This window comes from Pollachius pollachius (genome assembly GCF_949987615.1).
Source record: "Pollachius pollachius genome assembly, chromosome: 3".
Lineage (NCBI taxonomy): Eukaryota > Metazoa > Chordata > Actinopteri > Gadiformes > Gadidae > Pollachius > Pollachius pollachius.
In genome coordinates this window covers 6,180,043-6,199,041 of record NC_136936.1, presented here as the reverse complement: position 1 = coordinate 6,199,041, position 18,999 = coordinate 6,180,043, and the positions used below count along the sequence as shown (strand labels likewise).

General features: G+C 45.8%; 1 protein-coding gene across 1 annotated transcript in view; it reads right to left on the bottom strand.

Annotated features, from left to right (window-relative positions):
* Positions 1-14,451: 14,451 nt before the first annotated feature.
* Positions 14,452-18,999, bottom strand: part of robo1 (roundabout, axon guidance receptor, homolog 1) — a 157,162-nt gene continuing 152,614 nt past the window's right edge. The window contains exons 27-29 of the mRNA XM_079732359.1: positions 16,906-17,169; positions 16,274-16,479; positions 14,452-15,805 (exon numbers count right to left, since the gene is read on the bottom strand). Of these exons, the coding sequence (XP_079588485.1) occupies positions 15,791-15,805; positions 16,274-16,479; positions 16,906-17,169 (485 nt within the window). The 3' untranslated portion in view covers positions 14,452-15,790. The remainder of the gene's footprint in view (positions 15,806-16,273; positions 16,480-16,905; positions 17,170-18,999) is intronic.

Genomic DNA, 18,999 nt, shown 5'->3' with positions numbered 1-18,999 from the left:
TATGTTACACTTACGTAGACACAAACATCTGTATCTCTCTAACACACACACACACGCACACGCGCACACACACACACACACGCACACACAGACACACACTCACGCACAAACACACACACACACACACACTTCAATCTGCCACAGTGTAAGCAAGCGTATCACACCAGAAAATTCTATTTATGTGTGAGTTGATCTCAAAGTTTCAACAGCGATGCTTATCAACAGATGAACATCTCAATCGATGCAGTGATGGGTACGTAAGGTCAAACGGTTGCTGTTTGTGTATCTGTGTGTATATCGATGTCTGTGTATCCGAAAACCAGCCCTTTGTAATCACCCAGTCATGAACTGTCGTTGGCGTTTCCTCCCTGGTCGTCATAGCGCCATGGTGCTGATGTTGCGACGCGGCACGTCCTCGCCACTCACTAGCAGCCTTTTGCCCCGTATCTTCTGACAAGATGTTGATCCAGGCTGTTTACTTGGAGCACTCCTCCTATTACTTTGGTCAGCAGGAAGAGCAGACGGCAGCAGATGCCTGCGTAATTGTTTCTATCACAATGGCATCTGCTTTCATCTCCGCCCTCGTATTTTTCAATATCTATTACCCTGCTTGACATTGGGTATCCAGACGCAAAGTTGTTGAACAAACAGCGAAAAACTTATGCCCACGTATTGTCTCTTAGACAGTGGGTACATCGGATCGTGTTCGTAATTCCCCCCGGCTCACACAGGAAAAGAAAGGTATAAGACATGTTAAAAAAAAATGTAACAGTTAACTGTAACTGGGTGAAAATCTACCATCTGTCACTAACTCAGTCTCCTGCAGAGGTAAGAATAAAAATACGGAAGCCATTTTTGCTCTGCGTGGCGCAGGCTGAGCTAGCTAGCGAGGCTGTTTTTGTTCTGAGTGCAGGCCTGGGGTAGGAAGGAGGATAGCAGATGTTGGCCTCAGCCTTGGATCCGCCACAACAAAGCAGTGAAGAGAAAATGTCACCGCTGCATCGTCCCTGCAGTCCTGCTGCCGATGAATAATTGCTCTGCTTTGAATCCGCTAGATAGAGAGGGAGATAGAGAGAGAGAGAGGAAGAGATCGAGAAAGAGAAAGGAGCCTTGAAAGCACCTCTTTCGCTCCCTTTTTTTCCGAATGAAACAAAAATGAAAATATCACTGGGCTACGATAAGAGTGTGTTGCTGGAGAGGCTTTGACACGCAGAGGCAGTTTTTTTCGAAAAATAAAAGAAAGTTATTCTACTTTTTTTTTCTTATCTTATTTGTTGGCGATACGAGCTCTTTGAAACGGAATGATTTGGCCCCTAAAGAGCAACTGACTGTGTGTGCTCAGCAGATGAAAGAGGGGTGTGGGGGGTTCATATATGAGGGAGGGGGGTGGGGGTGCTGCTTGGGTTTGAGGTGGCGCACGGAGGGGGGGTTGTGGGTGTGGGCCTTGTAGTGGTAATGGAGGCTGTAGCCCCGGGATTGGCTGTCGGCATCGAACACGCGGCAGCCATGTCTGGAAGGGAAGCGGGCTTTAGAAATGCGTGATCGTCGCCATTATGTTTAATAATTTCCGACGCCACGACGTGCTCGTGGGACTCAAAGGCGCTCGTGTACCGGGGTTATTAGGAACCAACCCCCTTCCCCCCCCCCCCCCCCCCCCCCTTCCCAATGATGCGTGTCACTGAAGCAGCAAATTAACACGAGGCGACGGAGGCATGTTTAAGGGCTCAGCGGAGAGCTGGGGAGGCAAGGGAGACGGCGGCGGGGAGTGATAAGGGGTGGGGTTGAGAGGGGGTAGATATGAAGGGAGAAGGAGAGAAAGTTGGCAGTTCCGCCCTCTTGATTGGTCGAGGAGCCGAGCGGTTGATGGTTCAGTCGGAGCTCTTGTTGTGGGAACTGGAGGTGCTTTGAGTGGGTGTCCACTACTTTCATTCTGATTCGCAATCAAGCTTTCAGTCCTTCATTTCTATTTAGAGTGCGCTAACAAAGTGAACTAACCCTAACCTAACATTTTTTGTAAAAGATACAAAAACATTTCCAAAACCCAAAAGTTTCACTGCACGTGAAATGCATAGTACACATGTAACAATAACATTAAGTGTATGCTTTCAGTTTCATGACAGTTGGAATCAAACTGCTGACATCCGCAGTGTATGTATGCATGTATGTATGTATGTGTCTCTATGTGAAATCTATGAAAATGTGTAAGAATTGTTGTCATTGTCATTGTGTGAATATAATGTCAACTATAAAATCTGACCAGCTATAGCAAGTGTCTTGTTGGAGCAGTGGTAGAACCCGGTGATTCAAGTGTTGGAGTCAAATCCAGTTTGTGTTGGATGTTTTTGAAACCTTAAGTCAGCGTGTGAATATAATGTCACATATTACTTCAGGCCATTTCCCGTTCTCCACCTCTGCGGAGCAGAGAGGGGAGCTCTCGGTTACCGTCTCTAAAGTACCATCGAGGTTGGTCACTATGGATATAGTAGTGCTTTTTCGTGTTTTCAATTTTTTTCCATGTGTTAGGACTCAAGCCTAGCCGACCGAGTGTTCACCAACAGCTCTTAGATTGGTGCAGGGCTGTGTAACTGTCACTGCACCAAGACACCGACTAGCATTTGATCGGCGGTTATACTTGACTTTAAAATTCACATGATGTCGAAATAAGAGGCTGCCATCAAAGTAAAGCACCGGGACTTGAACACTGGTCTTTCGAGCGTTTGCCAGCAGCTCCCTCCCCACTTCCCCACGGAAATTGGGAAATTGATAACGTTGTGTTATGACAGTACAATAGACATGATATAGTTAGGTTTAAATACGTTATGGTTTTAAACGTGATGGTCAAATTGAAACAAACATCAGCAGGAATTGAACCCTGGTCTCCAGAGGGCTATCCTAACAGTGCTCGCCACCTCACCACTGAGACAGGGACAGCGAACAGAGGTTACACAGGACACTACAATTCACATTACATCACTAAGTTTCAAAATGACATTAGGTTTCATGGGACACCAACCCTGATCTCAACAACTGAAAACGAGACACCTTCTAAGAGAGACCTAATGTTGTCGGAAGATAAACTTGACATTACAAATCACATGACATCAAAACAAGAAGTTCCCACAGAGACAAGCCTCCCCGGACCTCGAAACCAGGTCGCCACAGGGGAAAACCAACAGCTCTCACCACTGTGCCTGCAAGAGAGAGATCTGTTAGGAGCGGTTTAGAAATGATGCATGAAATTACTATTTGTATTACATAGAAATAAGGGGACTTGAACTGGGAGTGGTAACAAACAAAGAGACACGATCCGCTGAACACCTCCCTTGATCTGATTAGAAGTTATACTTGACATTAAAATTCACGTTACATAGTTCTTCTTCCAAAAACTCATCAGTACGTTTGGTTTCCAAGGGACACACACACAGACACACACACACACACACACACACACACACACACACACACACACACACACACACACACACACACACACACACACACACACACACACACACACACACACACACACACACACACACACACACACACAGAACAGTGGAAAACTTCAACATCTAATTATTAGAAAATGCGGCAGAAAAATCCCTTGAAAATCAGGTAACTAGGGACATGGTGAAGTTTGTAGATAACAATTTGATCTTTTTTTTGTGATTTTTTTTATAGCTACCTATATAGCAACACATGTGAATTGGGGATTACCCTAACATCTAATTCTTAAAAATCCCACACTAAAAAACAATTGGAAATCACAGCAGAGGTACCCAGGGACATGTTCAATAAGAAAATGGAGTTTTGGAAAACGAATCAAACACTTCAAAAGGTACAAATTACTATCCATAGGAACAAGTGTGCGGAGTAATGAGAAATCACACTCACTCAAGCTAGGGGTCTCCCATTATAATACGACCACTCTGGAATGATCACTCTTCTTTGTTAGCCGGAATCGACAGATTTCTTGCAAAGTTCTAAAAAAACTTTGAACCAAACAGAGCTGATTTCAACTGAGAAACAGTGATTGGAGGGTTTGCTTACCCTTATAACACTCGCCCTCTCATCTGGGTGACCTGATCTGGGTGCTGTTGGATTTGTGCCCCCCACCTATCATCTTCCTCGTAACCCATTGACCTGAGAGTGGGAAACCACCTCCCAAAAGTGGACATCATACCCCACTCGGAATTCAACCATGCACCGAGGAAGGAGGACCTATCCTCCTTTATCCTGCCACAATTTATTTCATGGATAAAAGGAAGCCGGAACGTTGTATAGGCCTTCATTAATTGGTAGAGCTGGCCTAGCATGAACACTGGGATCAAGGTCTAACTGGTATTACCCACAATATCGTTTTTTCCCAAAAGGAACAAAGATAGGCTGCCCAGCCCTGGGGGAGATTTCTTGTAAAAGAACGGTGCAATCTATATTTTTTGGCGGTTGACTTGGCACTTTATTTTACAGCCCTTAAATAGGAATTCCAATTAGATTTTGCGTTGAAACAGTTAAGCGTGGAAAAATCCATTGGATTTTATTTGCATTATTTATCTATTTATTTCCTCCTTAGTGCAGCCAGGAATATCGTTATAAATTCCGGGCTGTCCCCCTCCCCATCCTAACAGTCATACCCCGCCCTTTGTATTGCAGAGTACCTCTGGGATGCTTACTGGAACCTGTTAAGACATTTGATGATCAATGTTACACGTATGTACGTATGTAATAAAGCGCTTGAAGAATAAAAACTGCATACAAAAATATGCCGCCACAGCATTGTTCTAATCGCTTTGCAAATATCGCCTCAGAGGAATAAGCAAATCACATCATGCTTGGATCCAATTTGTGCTCCGCTCACCAAAGGCTTTCATGGTCCACTTCCCATCTAACACAGAAAGCACAGATTATTCTCTGAATGTCGGGGTGCTGCACACCCTAATTATAAAAACAAATTGGAAAAACATAACTTCAGACAAAAAATGCGGCATGTAATTTGTCCCACCCCCTCGGAGCGAGAAAAAAAAAAGAGACAAATAATTTAAACAAATACATCTTGACTCTGTGTCGTAACAAATAGCCCTTGATTAAAGCGTGTTCACAGTGTTGGAGCGTGGCTAGCATGTTCTGTGCTATGACAAAAAGAGGCAACACGTGTGAAACTAATTGAAAAGATATATGATTAATCTCACTAGCCGTAGCATTGAAGTTCAATAAATACCTGCTTGATAGAATATTAAGAGTAAGCTAACATGATCTTTGGACCGTGTACCACTCCACTTGTGTCCGCTAGGCCTATTGTCAACACAATGGACTAGGCATAAGCGTAGTGTGCCGGTTTAGGCTAACTTAGCACAGGTTGAATAAAATCAATCCAACGGTGAATTGCCTACACAACTCCCCTTCTAGCAGGTCATTTATTTTTCTGAAGGGGGGTTGGGGGGGGGGGGGGGGTTGTAATGTGAACCCATCACATCCAGGAGGTCCATGGAGGTCCTTCACACTGAGTTGGGATTGGCCCTTACAGGTTCCGTGATCTGCCTCCCCGAGTGATTCCGCTCAATTAACTGAACCGACCTCAGAGCCAAAGAGGTCCAGGGGTGAAGCTTCTGGGATGAAGATGCAGGCACCCCCCTGCCTACCCTCTAACCGCGTTGGGCCCCAGGTGAAACAAGGGTCTTGGTGAGTCTCAGAGAGCCTCGGCGGTGGACGGAGGACGAGGGGGGAGTCCACACCACACCACTCTGCACCCGGAGACGAATGCATCCTGCCAGTGTTTCAATTGGCTGTCAAGAAAAAACATCGCGCCGGAAAGTGGCGACGGCTGGGAAGTTAGAGGGGAGTGATGAAGAGATGAAGAGGGGAGGAGATAGCGAGGAAGGTCAGGGGAGTAGAGGGCGGCAGGGGGTACACACAATGGGGGATGGTCAGTGGGAAAGGCTCCCACCAAAATGACTGGAAATTGAGCAAGGAGGGTAAAAAAAACCATATAAATACAGAAATTCAACTAGAGGGACGGGAATGGATGTCCCTGCCAGGATATGGGGGGGGGGGGGTGGCAGAAGCTGGACAGCCAATGAAGATGAATAGGACGGTCACTTCCCATTAGGGTGTGTGTGTGTGTGTGTGTTGGGGGGGGGGCTATGGGGATGCTGTATGGATGCCAGGAAGAGATAGTATACACAGGATATTCGCTTTCAACAAATAAAATCCAATATCTTACATTATCCCCCAACATTTGAACCTCCTTGCTGTAATTGTATGCATTTATTTTATTGCGAAGACATGAAATGTTATGTTTAGACCATTGTCAAGATCCTCCACATTGTATCAGTGATATTTAAATGCTGAAGGATAAATGACTTGGTGTCAAAACACAAAAATACTAATACATAAGGAAGAATGACAGAAGTGCAGAAAACAGAAGCAATATAAAGGATAACATCTCACAATAACATCTCTATAATTTGACATTTGAATCTCCATTTTTAATGCAGGACATTTTTGTTTAGACGGATGTTTAACATATCAGTAACTGTTCATGGTGTCAGTGTGGTAAAATAATTCGGGGGGGGGGGGGGGAATCCTGCAGATACCCGGTGCATAGGAAGGAGGGCAGAGAGTTGGCGTCTGTCAGGGCGCAGGATGGATGAGAGGAGGAAATGAATGGGACACGTCACGCGAGCCGTGACAAGAGACGCCAAAACACCCGGCAGAAGACAGCAGCAGCCAGTCTGCCCCGCCCTGGCAGACGCAGAGGAGGAACGGTGGTCCCTTTATCCTAACCACCACATACCCCCCCCCCCCCCATCCCCTTCAAGCCACCAATTAGGGGTAACTTTTCCTTCATGTGCCAAAGGTATCACCCACTCCTGGTAGAAGATGAATCGCCGTCCCTGTAATTGTTTGAACCTGTTAACCTGGAGGCAGGAAGTGATCACAAGGTATTGAGAGCTCTCGCTTTTGGCCTCTGTATCGCAGGGCCGCTCCGGATATATTGACACACGCAACGGTAATGGCCTACCGGAGGGGGCTGGCTTCACACGGAGTAATGATGACCCATGTTCGCCTGCAAGCCACTGCTCCTCCAACTCCCTGCTCTAATCGATGCAATTACTGCACTGAGGCATGGCTCGCATGAACGCCGCTGCCAGGGGAAGAAGAAAGTGACTGGCCGTCACCTGCTGTCTCTCGCCACCAAAGAGGACAGCAAAGAAGACGCATTTTAGGAGACATTAGGGCGCCCCGCCGCAGCCGTGGTCCGAAGTGAGCAGCTCATTGTCTAATGTGTGAGATTGGAAATTGATAAAAGGGGGGAAAAAGGGGGGTTTGTTCTTGCAAGTGCAGGTTGCAGTAAGGCGCAAATTAATTATTGTTGATGCTTAGTAACGCTGAATAGCCATGCGCGGCTCGAGCCCCCACCGGTGAAAAATGAGATGCCAAAAGAGGTAATTTCCTCTTTCTCTCAAGCTGGTGTGTAATTGTGTGTGGTGCAGAGAAGAGGGCGATTGCCAGGAGAGGGTACGGGGAAGCCATCTCCCCTCCCCTGTTCCTTCTGACAAAGACTTTAATTTACCCTAATTATACAGATGGATTGAAATATACAGCAAGGCAGGGAATCACTCCAATTATGCAGAGTTGATTAAAACTTGGACACCGTACAGTAGGCACTGTACGGTGTCCAAGTTTAGGGTTGGACACCCTGCGTGCTCCAGCTGAGATAGCCTTACCGTGGTGCTGGGAACCAATTTCGGGAGTCCAACCATTTAGTGTGCTTTCAGTTCAGATCTGAACTACAGATAGCCTACAATAGCTTGTGTCCACCATGAGCTAATATATTTTAGTCGGGATATGAACTACAGATAGATAGCCTATATTAAGCTTCTTCCACTATTAGCGGTCTATTTATATGGGGTCAAGAGCTTGACTGAAATAATTAGATCTCGGATACAGAGAGCCTACATCAAGCCCATTACTAACTATCTATTTAAAGTATAGATCTAGACTACTGATGGCCTACAATAAGCCTGTCTCGCCAACTAGATATATATGTTTTGTTAAAATCTCGATGAAACACAGATAGCCTACACTAAATCCACCACTAGTTAGGTTTTTGCATGGCGAGGAGCAAATGATTGGAGGAACGTTTTTTTTGCCATTGCAGAAGAATATTGAAATGCTCTCCATGGACGTATTCTGCCGCAGCACAAAAGCAATATACAGCTCACCGGTCTAGTGCCTACGGAAGCATTTTTCTACTCTCGGCAGAAGACAACTTCCTGGTGTAAAAATCTCATAGTTTTTTCCTAATGAAGATGGATCAATGCTATTCATTTACTGACAGCCGCACACAGCGCACGGGACAAAGCCCATTTCCTGTGCTATGTCGTTGCATACAGCCACGGCATTTATGCGGTAGGAATATATATAAGGGTGCACGCAAAGACCGTGGCTACTGAAGGGGAACCGGGATGAAGACAAAGGGGAGAAGAAAAGGGGGGATAAAAAAGCGGGAAAATGGGAGAATAATAAAAACAGAAACAGACAAAGACGGAGCATGTTAGTGAGAGGAAAAGAGAGACGCAGAGTGAGAGATGAGAGTTAGAGATCACCAATAGGGTGGGAGAGAGTGAAAAGGGCAAGACATTTGTCACCCTGCTCTGCAGGACCTTAGGAAGAAAGAAAAAAAAACAACAATATCATTAATCTCCTGACATTTCAATATTGTATTAACCTTTCTAGTGGAATTCCTGGATCTCATTAGTCTTTTTTGAGAGGTAGGAAAATAATAATCGATAGAACACGGTGTGGACATGGTCTATGAATACACAGCAGTCCAATAACACACACACATCTGCCGGCCATTGTTATGGCGTTCTCCCTGCCCTGGGCGATTACTCCCCTTATCTACATCACCTTAACCGCTCCGCATCAATGCACCGCGAGCAGGGGGCAGGCAACGGAAATAAATAAATGCTGGAAAACGGTAGATTACCGTCGATGGAATAATTAGCGTTGCATTCATATCAAAGAAGAGCAACAGCTGCGTAGTAAAATTACAGCGAAAACATGGCAGCATAAGCAGAGCTTACATATAGTTATTTATATATATATATATAAATAATCATAAAATCCTAAAAATATATATCTATATATCTATATATATATATATCTATATATCTATATATATATCTATATATCTATATATATATCTATATATATATATATATATATATATATATATATGTATGGAGAGAAAAACGTCCCAAGGCCACACAAAGTGCAATGAGCCTTCATCTCATCTCCCATGTAGTCAGTCACCAGCCTGTCAACCGAGGGGTGGGAGAAAGAGAGAGAGATAAATAAGGAGTGTGGGAGGAAGAGAGAGAGATAAATTGGGAGTGTGGGAGAAAGAGAGAGCGATACATGGATAGAGGGAGACATGCCCGTGCCATGGCCCCTCCTCTTTTTTTTTTTCTCTTCCTCTTCTAACCAAAAACAACCCCCCCCGAAACACCTCAGAACACCCACGTTCCATTCATCTACGGCTGAATACCAGCGCCCCCCCCCCAACCCCCGCCCTCCCATCAAAACCACCACCCCTCCCTGGGTCATTTGACTAAGAAAACACACTCATCTAGTCCTATTATGTGTCCTGAGCATGAAGTGCTGCCAGGCTTTTGTCCGTGGGCACATTTTAGCGCTAGCGTCAAGGCTATGGTAAGCGTGTTGGGGCTTTGCTGCTAGGAAAACATGCTGCTCTCAATGGCCTGACTGTGTGTTTACATTCAAGCATTCCTGACCTTGACGAAGACGGGGACTCAAAGGGCTGTTTCTATGCTGTCAATTAGAACTGCCCTACGCCACCCACCTAGCTCCCAGGCTACCCTGAAAAGCATATATATCATCTAGTTAGACTGATGTTTTTAACTGGATTCTGTCAACGGATTCTGGTAAGCTTCACACCATTTCACTCCCTTTAAATTAGCAGGTTTATTTAGCACAGTTTACTTCTCAGATAATCGTTATGTTTTTACGGAGCAGTAAAAATCTAACTGTGAGCCTGTTAGCTTCCCTGAGCTATCGTCGCTGACTTACTGGCATATCTATCTGAAAATACAAAGAAATATATATCACACGGTGACAAGTTTACCTTCTAGTCTGGATAAATAGGCCTACTACTCATAAGCAATAGTCCTAAACTAAACAGAAGGAGTTTCAATGACGATGAATCATGATGGTGAAGAGGGAGAGTGATGTCACCGAGGAGGGCAGAGGAAACGCTGAAGAGTGGAAGAATCCAGTTGATGAGACTGTTTTTTTTACTGCCCCGGGTTAATTGTGCAGACCCCATCAGCACTAAATAAGCATAGCTGGAAAGGACTGGCTACATGACAAATAGATATACAAATCACCTATACTACTTCCCGGTTTAGGTTTGGCCAGCCTCCACACTCTTTCCCTGTCTCCCCACGTGATGAGGGAGACTTTGCCGTCGACGGTTTTCTTTCAAAATCCCTTAATCTCAATTCACTATCTAGAAGCTGTGATGGGGGGGGGACACGGTATGAAGTGTTTAGCATTGATTAAACACGAGTTTTGCGGCGAGGCGTGTTTTTGTTATGGGTTGCTTTCGGAAGATCATTAAAACTCCTTAATGAGTTTTGATTGATTGTCTGAAGAGTTGTCGTTTTGACCCGCAGCTGCGGCGTGAATGGCGTTGGAGAGGTTTTGAGAAGGCGCCTCAACAGGGTGCACCTGTGGCGATAGCATGCTAAGCGCTAGCTTCCTGGCGGCTGGGAGGTAGCGGTGGCGGGATCATCTTGTCAGACAGCGCACAGCTGTTCAGTTAATTGCCTCCTAGTTTGGGAAGGAGGTTAATGAAGCAGTTTTTGGGTATCAGAACCGAGAGAATGTCTGAATTTTCACAAAATAAATTAGTTTGTTGCTGCTGGGAATAGTGAGAAATCAACAGCAGTTGTATTTATTCTGGAAACTCGGACAAGGGGAGGGCAGAGGACTTTGGATCAATTGAGTTTTACATGGAAAGGTTTCTGTTGCCAAACAACATACTGAATTGGTTTTGGCAAATTTGTATGTGTATCAAAAGACTCCATAAACTATTTTCATAACCTGCTTTTATTATTTGATTGGATTTTTGATGGTTTTCATGGCCATCTCCAAGAAAGATTATTTATTTTTCATATTCATAGGCAGCATTTACAGGAAATGGCAGCTCTTTCCTAGCTCAAATGGTATTGTTTTTCCAAATGAAATCCCTAATCTCTTATATACCTCTTCAGTGCCTAAGTCCATATTTATAACCAGAATCAAAAGTTATTGCAGCTAGATTGCATTCGAGGCCTCATCCTTACAGAGGAACATTAAATCTTATGAGCCAGCCGCACATTTGAAAGCACAATTCGTACAGCCAAGGGAGTTTGAAACCCTCAAAGTGCATGAGCACAAACTGAAGGGCAATAAACCAAAACATTTTTGAATAACCTCCTTGAATTTAACGTGGACGAAAAAATCTCAAGGAAACTATTTGCCAATGAAGGGCCAGCTTTGTCTTCTGTCGCCAGAGAGACATGCAATTACAAATGGTTAACCCGAGTGGGTGATTCAGCTTGGCTTCAGAAGCCATTATTAATATGCTTTGACGGGTACAAATCGCCTACACTTCCTGGTCTCACAGCCCCGATGAATTGTGCTTCAGGCCCATGAGGGATATCGTTCTCCAAAGGTTATCTAATATTAATGTTTAGAAAAAGTAAAATAGCCTTCCAATGAATAACAATGAACCAAAGTCAACCAGATGTTTTACTTCCCTTACTTCTAAAATATGCATGTTGTTAAACTTAAGGAATAGAAAAATTATAGAAATATTATATATATATATAGTCAATTACTATAAATAACAAGGGCTGCTATAATAATAAAAACCTAACTTGTGAATTTGTTCAGTTTTCATGAAGTCATTCAAAATCCAATACTGTATGTTGTCTTTGATATGCTCTGAGTTCCTAATGTGCTGAAAACAGCACTTCCAGTGTTGGCACGGTTACCTAGCCAGAACAAATGAGCTTCGGGCTCTGGAACTCCCATGAGCCAATAGAATTGGTGAAAGGTTTTTCCCTCAATAAAAATATTTCTGCTTTTGATTTAATTTCGAATGGAAACAATATATATATTCCTCTGTAACTCACACACACAAAAAGCTGCAAGCTAACACACACACACACACGCCTGCACGCGCGCGCGCGCACACACACAAACGCACACAGACACACACACCCCTCTCCTTGGGTACTGGTGGTCAGAAAGGTAGCACAACTGTCGGAACCGGAGTGAGCCAAAGCCCATGGCTCTACCTCCACCGCCTGAATATTCCTGGGATTTAAAGGAGTCCCCCTCTCACACCACCCCCAACCCCCCAGCACCAGCACCCTCCAGGCTGGAGCAACCGTCCAACATACCTTAATCACCTGCATCTCATTGTGAGGCCTTGGACACACCTCTGCTCATTAAGGTGATGGATGGAGTCATAAGGGCGAAGCTCTCTTTCCTGCCTCTTCCAAACGTGTTGCTGGTCAGGGAGGTGCTTATTAGAGTGGAACTTGGGGGGGCGGGCTAGGAGTGGGAAGTGGAGAGTTCAATATGTTTTAATATTTCACCATACAGGGCAAGAGGAAAAGCACAAAAGCCCTGTCTGCTTTGTCTGCCTTGCTTGTTTGAGCCATTATTTATGATACGGCACAGATTTGGAAGATTTGATCGATAAAGATTCTGAATTAACCAGCCCACACGTTTTAAAATGAAAGCCGAAAAACGGTGGTTATGAGGATTTAATCTTCGATAACAAGTCTATCGTAGAATATGCCATCGATTTCTCTCCAGTCCTAATTGCTATTGTTGTTTAGCTTTAGCTTAGCTCAAAAGGGACCTTCATTGAATTTAGATATGGGTCGTTAAGGAGCATGCAGGGGTTAGGCCTCTTCCTAAAGGGTGGCTAGAGGTATAAGACTGTGGACATTGGCGTTTGGATCCTTTAAGCCAGAACCTCTTGACCCCAGGTCAAAACACTCTAGTCACTACACTGTATGGACACAACACAATGAGCCCCGGTGGAGCCAAATTTACATCATCTGAAGGCCACAGCCTTCTTGAGTCATGCAACTGGGGGCTGGTGTATCTCCCCCCCCAACCCCCCTCCCCCACACCCTTTCCCCTCCCCCACACCCTTTCCCCTCCCCCGAACCCTTTCCCCTCCCCCTCCTTGTGATGATTCTTGCCTGGACCCCTGGTGGGAGGGAAGGGGGGGCAGTGTAGGGTCTCCGAAGGTCTGAGGAACCATGGGAGTACAGCAGTGATTAGCTTGTGAAAACACCACTTGTTCCGTTCCGTCCCCCACCGGGGGGAGGGGGTCAGAGGGGGGGGGGAGCTCAGAAGGGAGTACCGCCATGCCTCCTCTCCGTCAGCCCATGTTTGAATAAGTCAAGACAAGAGAGACTGGCTGACATTAAAGACTCCCACAGGCTGGGTTATTGCTCTGAGAAAGAACAAGCAAGGAGGAAGGTTAGACGCAATAAGGCAGAACAAATGCACTAGAGTCCCCAATTAGGACGCTTTCCACCAACCCCCGACTCCCCCCCCCCCCCCCCCCCCCCTCCATGTCTAGTGCACGTTCTTCTTTTCTTTCATTCCCGTGACTCTTCGTCATCTGTTGATTTCACAGCCATTTTGTTGTCTCGCCCGGCGCAGGTTGTCTAGTCTAGCGATTACAGGTAGAAGGCGATGAAGGGTAAGACGCGCAGGGCCGTACAGCACACACACAGGCTCCGACGTAACGTCCTCCGGGCCCCCCAAATTGGCAGCGGGCGAGCCCTGCCAAATTGGGTATAATCCCTTCATCAATGGTTTTAGAGGCTCCTGCCGGCTCGCTCCCAAACGCTTTATTGAATGACACGCTATGCTGATACCGTGAATAATGGGGGGCACTAATGGAATTGGCATTGTGTCATATATTTAAATAGCTGGTGTAGAGGAGGAGAGAGGGTTTTCTTAGAGAGTGAGCCAGGGAGACAGGGATATTGATAGGTTTATCCTTGACGGGGGTGCAAGGATACTGGTCGGCCGGTGGCCTTGGTTTTCTGCTGGGGCTCAAATGGATTTCACATTAAAATGCAGTGGATGCCGGGGCAACGGGTTTTATTAAATAACACTGGGAACTTTAAGAGGAGGTGTCAAATGTCTTTTTAATATTTTTGTATTAGCGATATTGGATTTGTGCGTGGATATTGACCGTATTGATAGTCGACGTTAACGGATTCGTACTGCGGACATCTTACAATTCAAGCATTTAGTCGACAAAAGAGAAAAATGAACGGAACGTGTATAGTTTCAACTTTTTTATTCATCTTTTTTTAATTCATTTTGCTTTTTTTCCTTTACGAAACAAATGTTTGCAGATGTCCTATGAATAAACAACAGCACCCTTCCTCCCGGCAGAACGATGTTCCACCGCCGTCCTCTTCCCCAGAAAAGAGACCCTCCTTGTCCAATCATAACCTCTCCAGATTCCCAAAGTGACTCCATTCAATATTTGTTGTTTTTTTTACCGGTATGTGGCAATTTTTTAAGTGCATTAGTAGACAACATAACCATTTGGATTAATGTGCAATAGCTGGAATTACGGTCAATGCGAAAAGAGATATATTTACATTGCAGCTATGAATCACATTACATGTCTCTCCCATCACTTAGCGAGCTGGCGGCAGACCTGGAGAGGGAACCGATTTGCGATACAAGGAGTCTCCCTTCTAAAACAGCCAAAGTAAAAAACACTATTACCTGACCTATGTCGTCGTAATCATCATCATCATCACCACCATCATCATCATCATCATCATCATCATCATCACCATCGAGATTAACTAGACTCTTTTGTCGTACCTGTTTTCCTCCAGTAAGACAAAAAGGTTAATAGATAGAATGGTTTAAAATAAAGTTTAGTGATTGTGCTTTTAAAACCAAAGTAAAAAACGAAAAAACGAAACACTGACGACGACACGGAACAAACAGTGCATTACAAAACAAACGAAACAAACGAAAAATTAAAACAACAAAAATCCCAAAGTGGTACTTTCTTGGGGGGGGGGGGGGGGGGGCGGCTAAATAATAAAGCAATTTACAACATGGATGGAAACGATAAAATAATTATATTTACTGGCATAATAAAATTATAATCCACAAAATAAAACAAGGAAGACAATTTTTTCTGGTACCACATTGGGAACAAACAGGGACATCATGTATACATGTATATTTACAAGACGGTCCACCCCTCTCGGATCGCAGCTATAAAATTACAGTAACGTCTGACTGTATGGGTTCTGCAAAGTTCTGGTCAAAGGCGCACAATATCACTCCATATTGCATCGGAATAAAACATAAATATCCAACTGCGTGTTTTGCTTTGAGTGCTCCTTTCGCTCCTCCTCAGACAATTCTCTTTTCCCGCTTCTCTTTTCTCTTTTCTCAAAATGGACACCGAAAATGATAAGTAAGAAAACAACTTTTTTTTCTTCTCAGTCCCTCCTCCCTCCCTCTTCCCAACCACCACCGATGTTAAGAAACACTATCGTTGTACAGAATGGTTTCGGGCAAAAACAAATATTTATGAAATACTGGAGATATTTTAAATTGTAAAACGGAGGGGGGGGAAAAAAAAAAAATAGCGCTCCTCTCTTGAAAAGAAAAAAAATCTGGGTTTGATCTTCCGGTCCATTCTTCAGCTCTCCACCATCTGGAGGAAGAAACACACAAACAGACAGAAAATCATTATGGGGGCCCAGCACTCATCACCTATTGTCCACATCAGTGTCCATCTAAAGCTGGGCAGACACTGTGTGATTTTTTGGTGCATTTTGAGCCGATTTTTCACTTGTGCAGCTATTCTTGGGATCGGGCCGAGTTTCGGCTTAATCGCGTGTCGTGCATCGTGTAGTATACACGGGGTAACGAGACACCTCACGACCAACTCCCGATCAGCAATCGTATTGGTCGCAAGAAAATCAAAGCTGTTTGAAACTCTGGTCGCCCCTCATGATGGTATCACATATAGTGCGAGAACATGAATCGTGAGCTGCAAACTTTTTAACCCCGCGATTTAGCCGTGCAGTTTGAGCTGGAGCTGAGTCAAACGATTGAAAACATCGTAGAGTGTCTGCCCCGCTTAACGGGGTTGGCTCTGTGTGAAGAACACCATAGTCACCTCCAGGCCTTCCTCTCCTGGCTGGAAGGCCCCTGCGGTGCTGAGGGCCATGTCTGCGGGGTTCCTACGGCCCACCGGCCCTGCCTCTCCTCTCCGCCGGCCCCCGGAGCCCCGGGAGGACATGGAGCTGGAGGAGCTGGGGTCCCGCGGGCTGTTCACTGTGGTGGGGAACTGGGGTCGGCTGTAGGGCAGGATGTCCTCTGAACCTGTGGGACAGCACCATGGGAGGGGGTAAACACATGGTCAGGTGGGGGGACAGCACCATGGCGGAGGGGGTATAGACAAGGTCAGGTGGGGGGCAACATTGGTGGCGGGGGTATACACACAACAAGAAGACACTTTAAACCAAAGAAACTTAAAGAAGTAAATAGAAATCCATGTCATTATTGCGCTGGATTAGGGCTGGGGTTATCTTTCTCTAGAAGGCCGAAAGATAGGGTTGGTTAGACTTTGGCATCCTAGGATGGTTACTGAAGGATGGTGTAAAATCCAGGATATTTCTGCTAGGAAACGAACAAATCATGCCAGTTCTGATAAACACGTTTTCCCCCTGTTGATATTGCCTTTTGTTTCCCTCCTACGAGACTGAATTCAGTGTATAGAAATAGACCAGTGTGTCCTCTGTGTCGTACCGGGGTACTGGCGCGTCTTGCTGCTCTCGTGTTTGTGGCCCTTCCCGCCCGTCTTCTGCCTTTCCTGGGCCTCGCGGCGTTCCGAGGAGCTGGTCCTGGGGTCCTGGTCCCTGGGGGGGCGGTAGCCCGCGGGGCCCCCTCTCTTGTTGTCCCGGCCGTCGCCCGACTTGGGGGACATCACCCCCCGGCCCTCCATGGCCGCTTTAGAGGGGTGCGTGGGGGACTTGAGGACTGCCGGGGGTGGGATCGGGGGTGGGGGCAGGTCTGGAGGGAGGAACACAGGTGGAAGGGCGAGGTTAGCTACAGATGTGCGTTACAGAGACGTTGAGAAGCATTTTAATTGGAAGCGACCGAAGTGAACCCACACAAACCACACAATCGAACCAATCAAAGGGTACGTCGAAAGTTTGTCGATTTGTAAAAAGTTCAAAGTTAGGCACACAAGTTTTTTACAGTTTTGTGTCCGGTTTGTCGACTTGACACAGAGTGTGTGCAAAGTTACCACCGAGGGTTTTATTTACTGAAAGAAAGGAACAATAGCGATGGGATAGTACTAATACTAATACCAGGCAGGAAATTCCCGAAAGAATTAGAAGACGAATTAAAGCCAGGCCCCAAGAGCAAAACACTAAGTCTGGTGCACGTTGGTGTGTATAAAGTTTCACCGTGTTGCATCACACCTGTCAGGTGATGCATAAACACAGCTGGAGCCCTGCTTGGTGGGCTCACGAGCGAGGCGAACGACCCCTCGGGAGAGATGGCACAAGTAAACACAGCATGTGACGCCACAGAGCTGGAATCCTCTGATTTCATGAGTGTTACAGGAGATAGAAGGTGACAGAGGGGGAAGAAAGGGGAGAGGCAGAGAGAGAGAGAGAGAGAGAGAGAGAGAGTGTGTGTGTTAGTAAGAGAGCGAGAGAGAGAGAGAGAGTGTTAGTGAGAGAGAGAGAGAGACCCACACAGAAAAACACAGAGAGCAAAGAGAAAGGGTTAGCGAGAGATATGAATAGAGAGATTAAGAAAGAATGAAATAATGGAATAGAGAGAGAGAGAGCTTTGACCAGAGAGAGAGTGTGAGGGAGATATAGAGACAGAGAAAATTAAAAGAGTGAGAGGATAAGTGGGAGAGAATAAGGAAGAGGAATGGGAGAAAGAGACAAAGAGAGACAGGGAGATATGAAAAGAGAGAGAGACAGAGACAAAGAGAGAAAGACACAGAGACAGAGATAAAAAGAAAGACAAAGAGAAAGAGAGAGACAAAGAGGGAGAAAGACAGGAACAGAGACAGAGCGAGAGACACACACAGACACAGAGAGAGAGACCCAGAGACAGAGAGAGAAAGAGAGACACAGAGACAACAATCAAGGGTGGTTGGGAGTGTGACGGTCAGCAGCTGTGGAGCATCTCTGCTCCACTTCCCCCCGCATCGATGAATCAATCCCTGCTGTCCTTGAGCCATTATTCATATGAGGGCCTTTGCCTCACACCCCAACAGCCCCACACAAACCCAGAGGGAGGGAGGGAGAGAGAGAGAGAGAGAGATAGAGAGAGAGAGAGAGAGAGAGAGAGGAGAGAGACAGAGCGAGAGAGAGAGAGAGAGAGAGAGAGAGAGAGAGAGAGTGAGAGAGAAGCCTGAACTCTCTCCCAAGCCCAACGCCTAGCGATCGATGTCCCTCTCATCCCTTAAACAGGTGAGGGGGGGCGAGACTTGGGAGATGACTTTGTCAGGAAGATGGCCACCACCGTAATCCACACAGGATCACACACAGGAGTTCATAAGCGCGAGCGGGGGCCGTTCCACTGTCGGACTGCGTCTTCTCCCCTTTACATTCCTGAGACAGCGACTGGGCCCCGGGTTAAACCACACAGCGTATTGACGCGCTGTGCTCGGCTTTAATAACACACGCACATACACACACACACACACACACACACACACACACACACACACACACACACACACACACACACACACATACATACATACAAACAAATACACATACACACCTTACCCCCCCGCCCCGTCTCCTCCACTCCTGCAGAATAGTAATCCAAACAGGTCAATATCATAAGGCTCCCTCTCTCCTCTCCCCT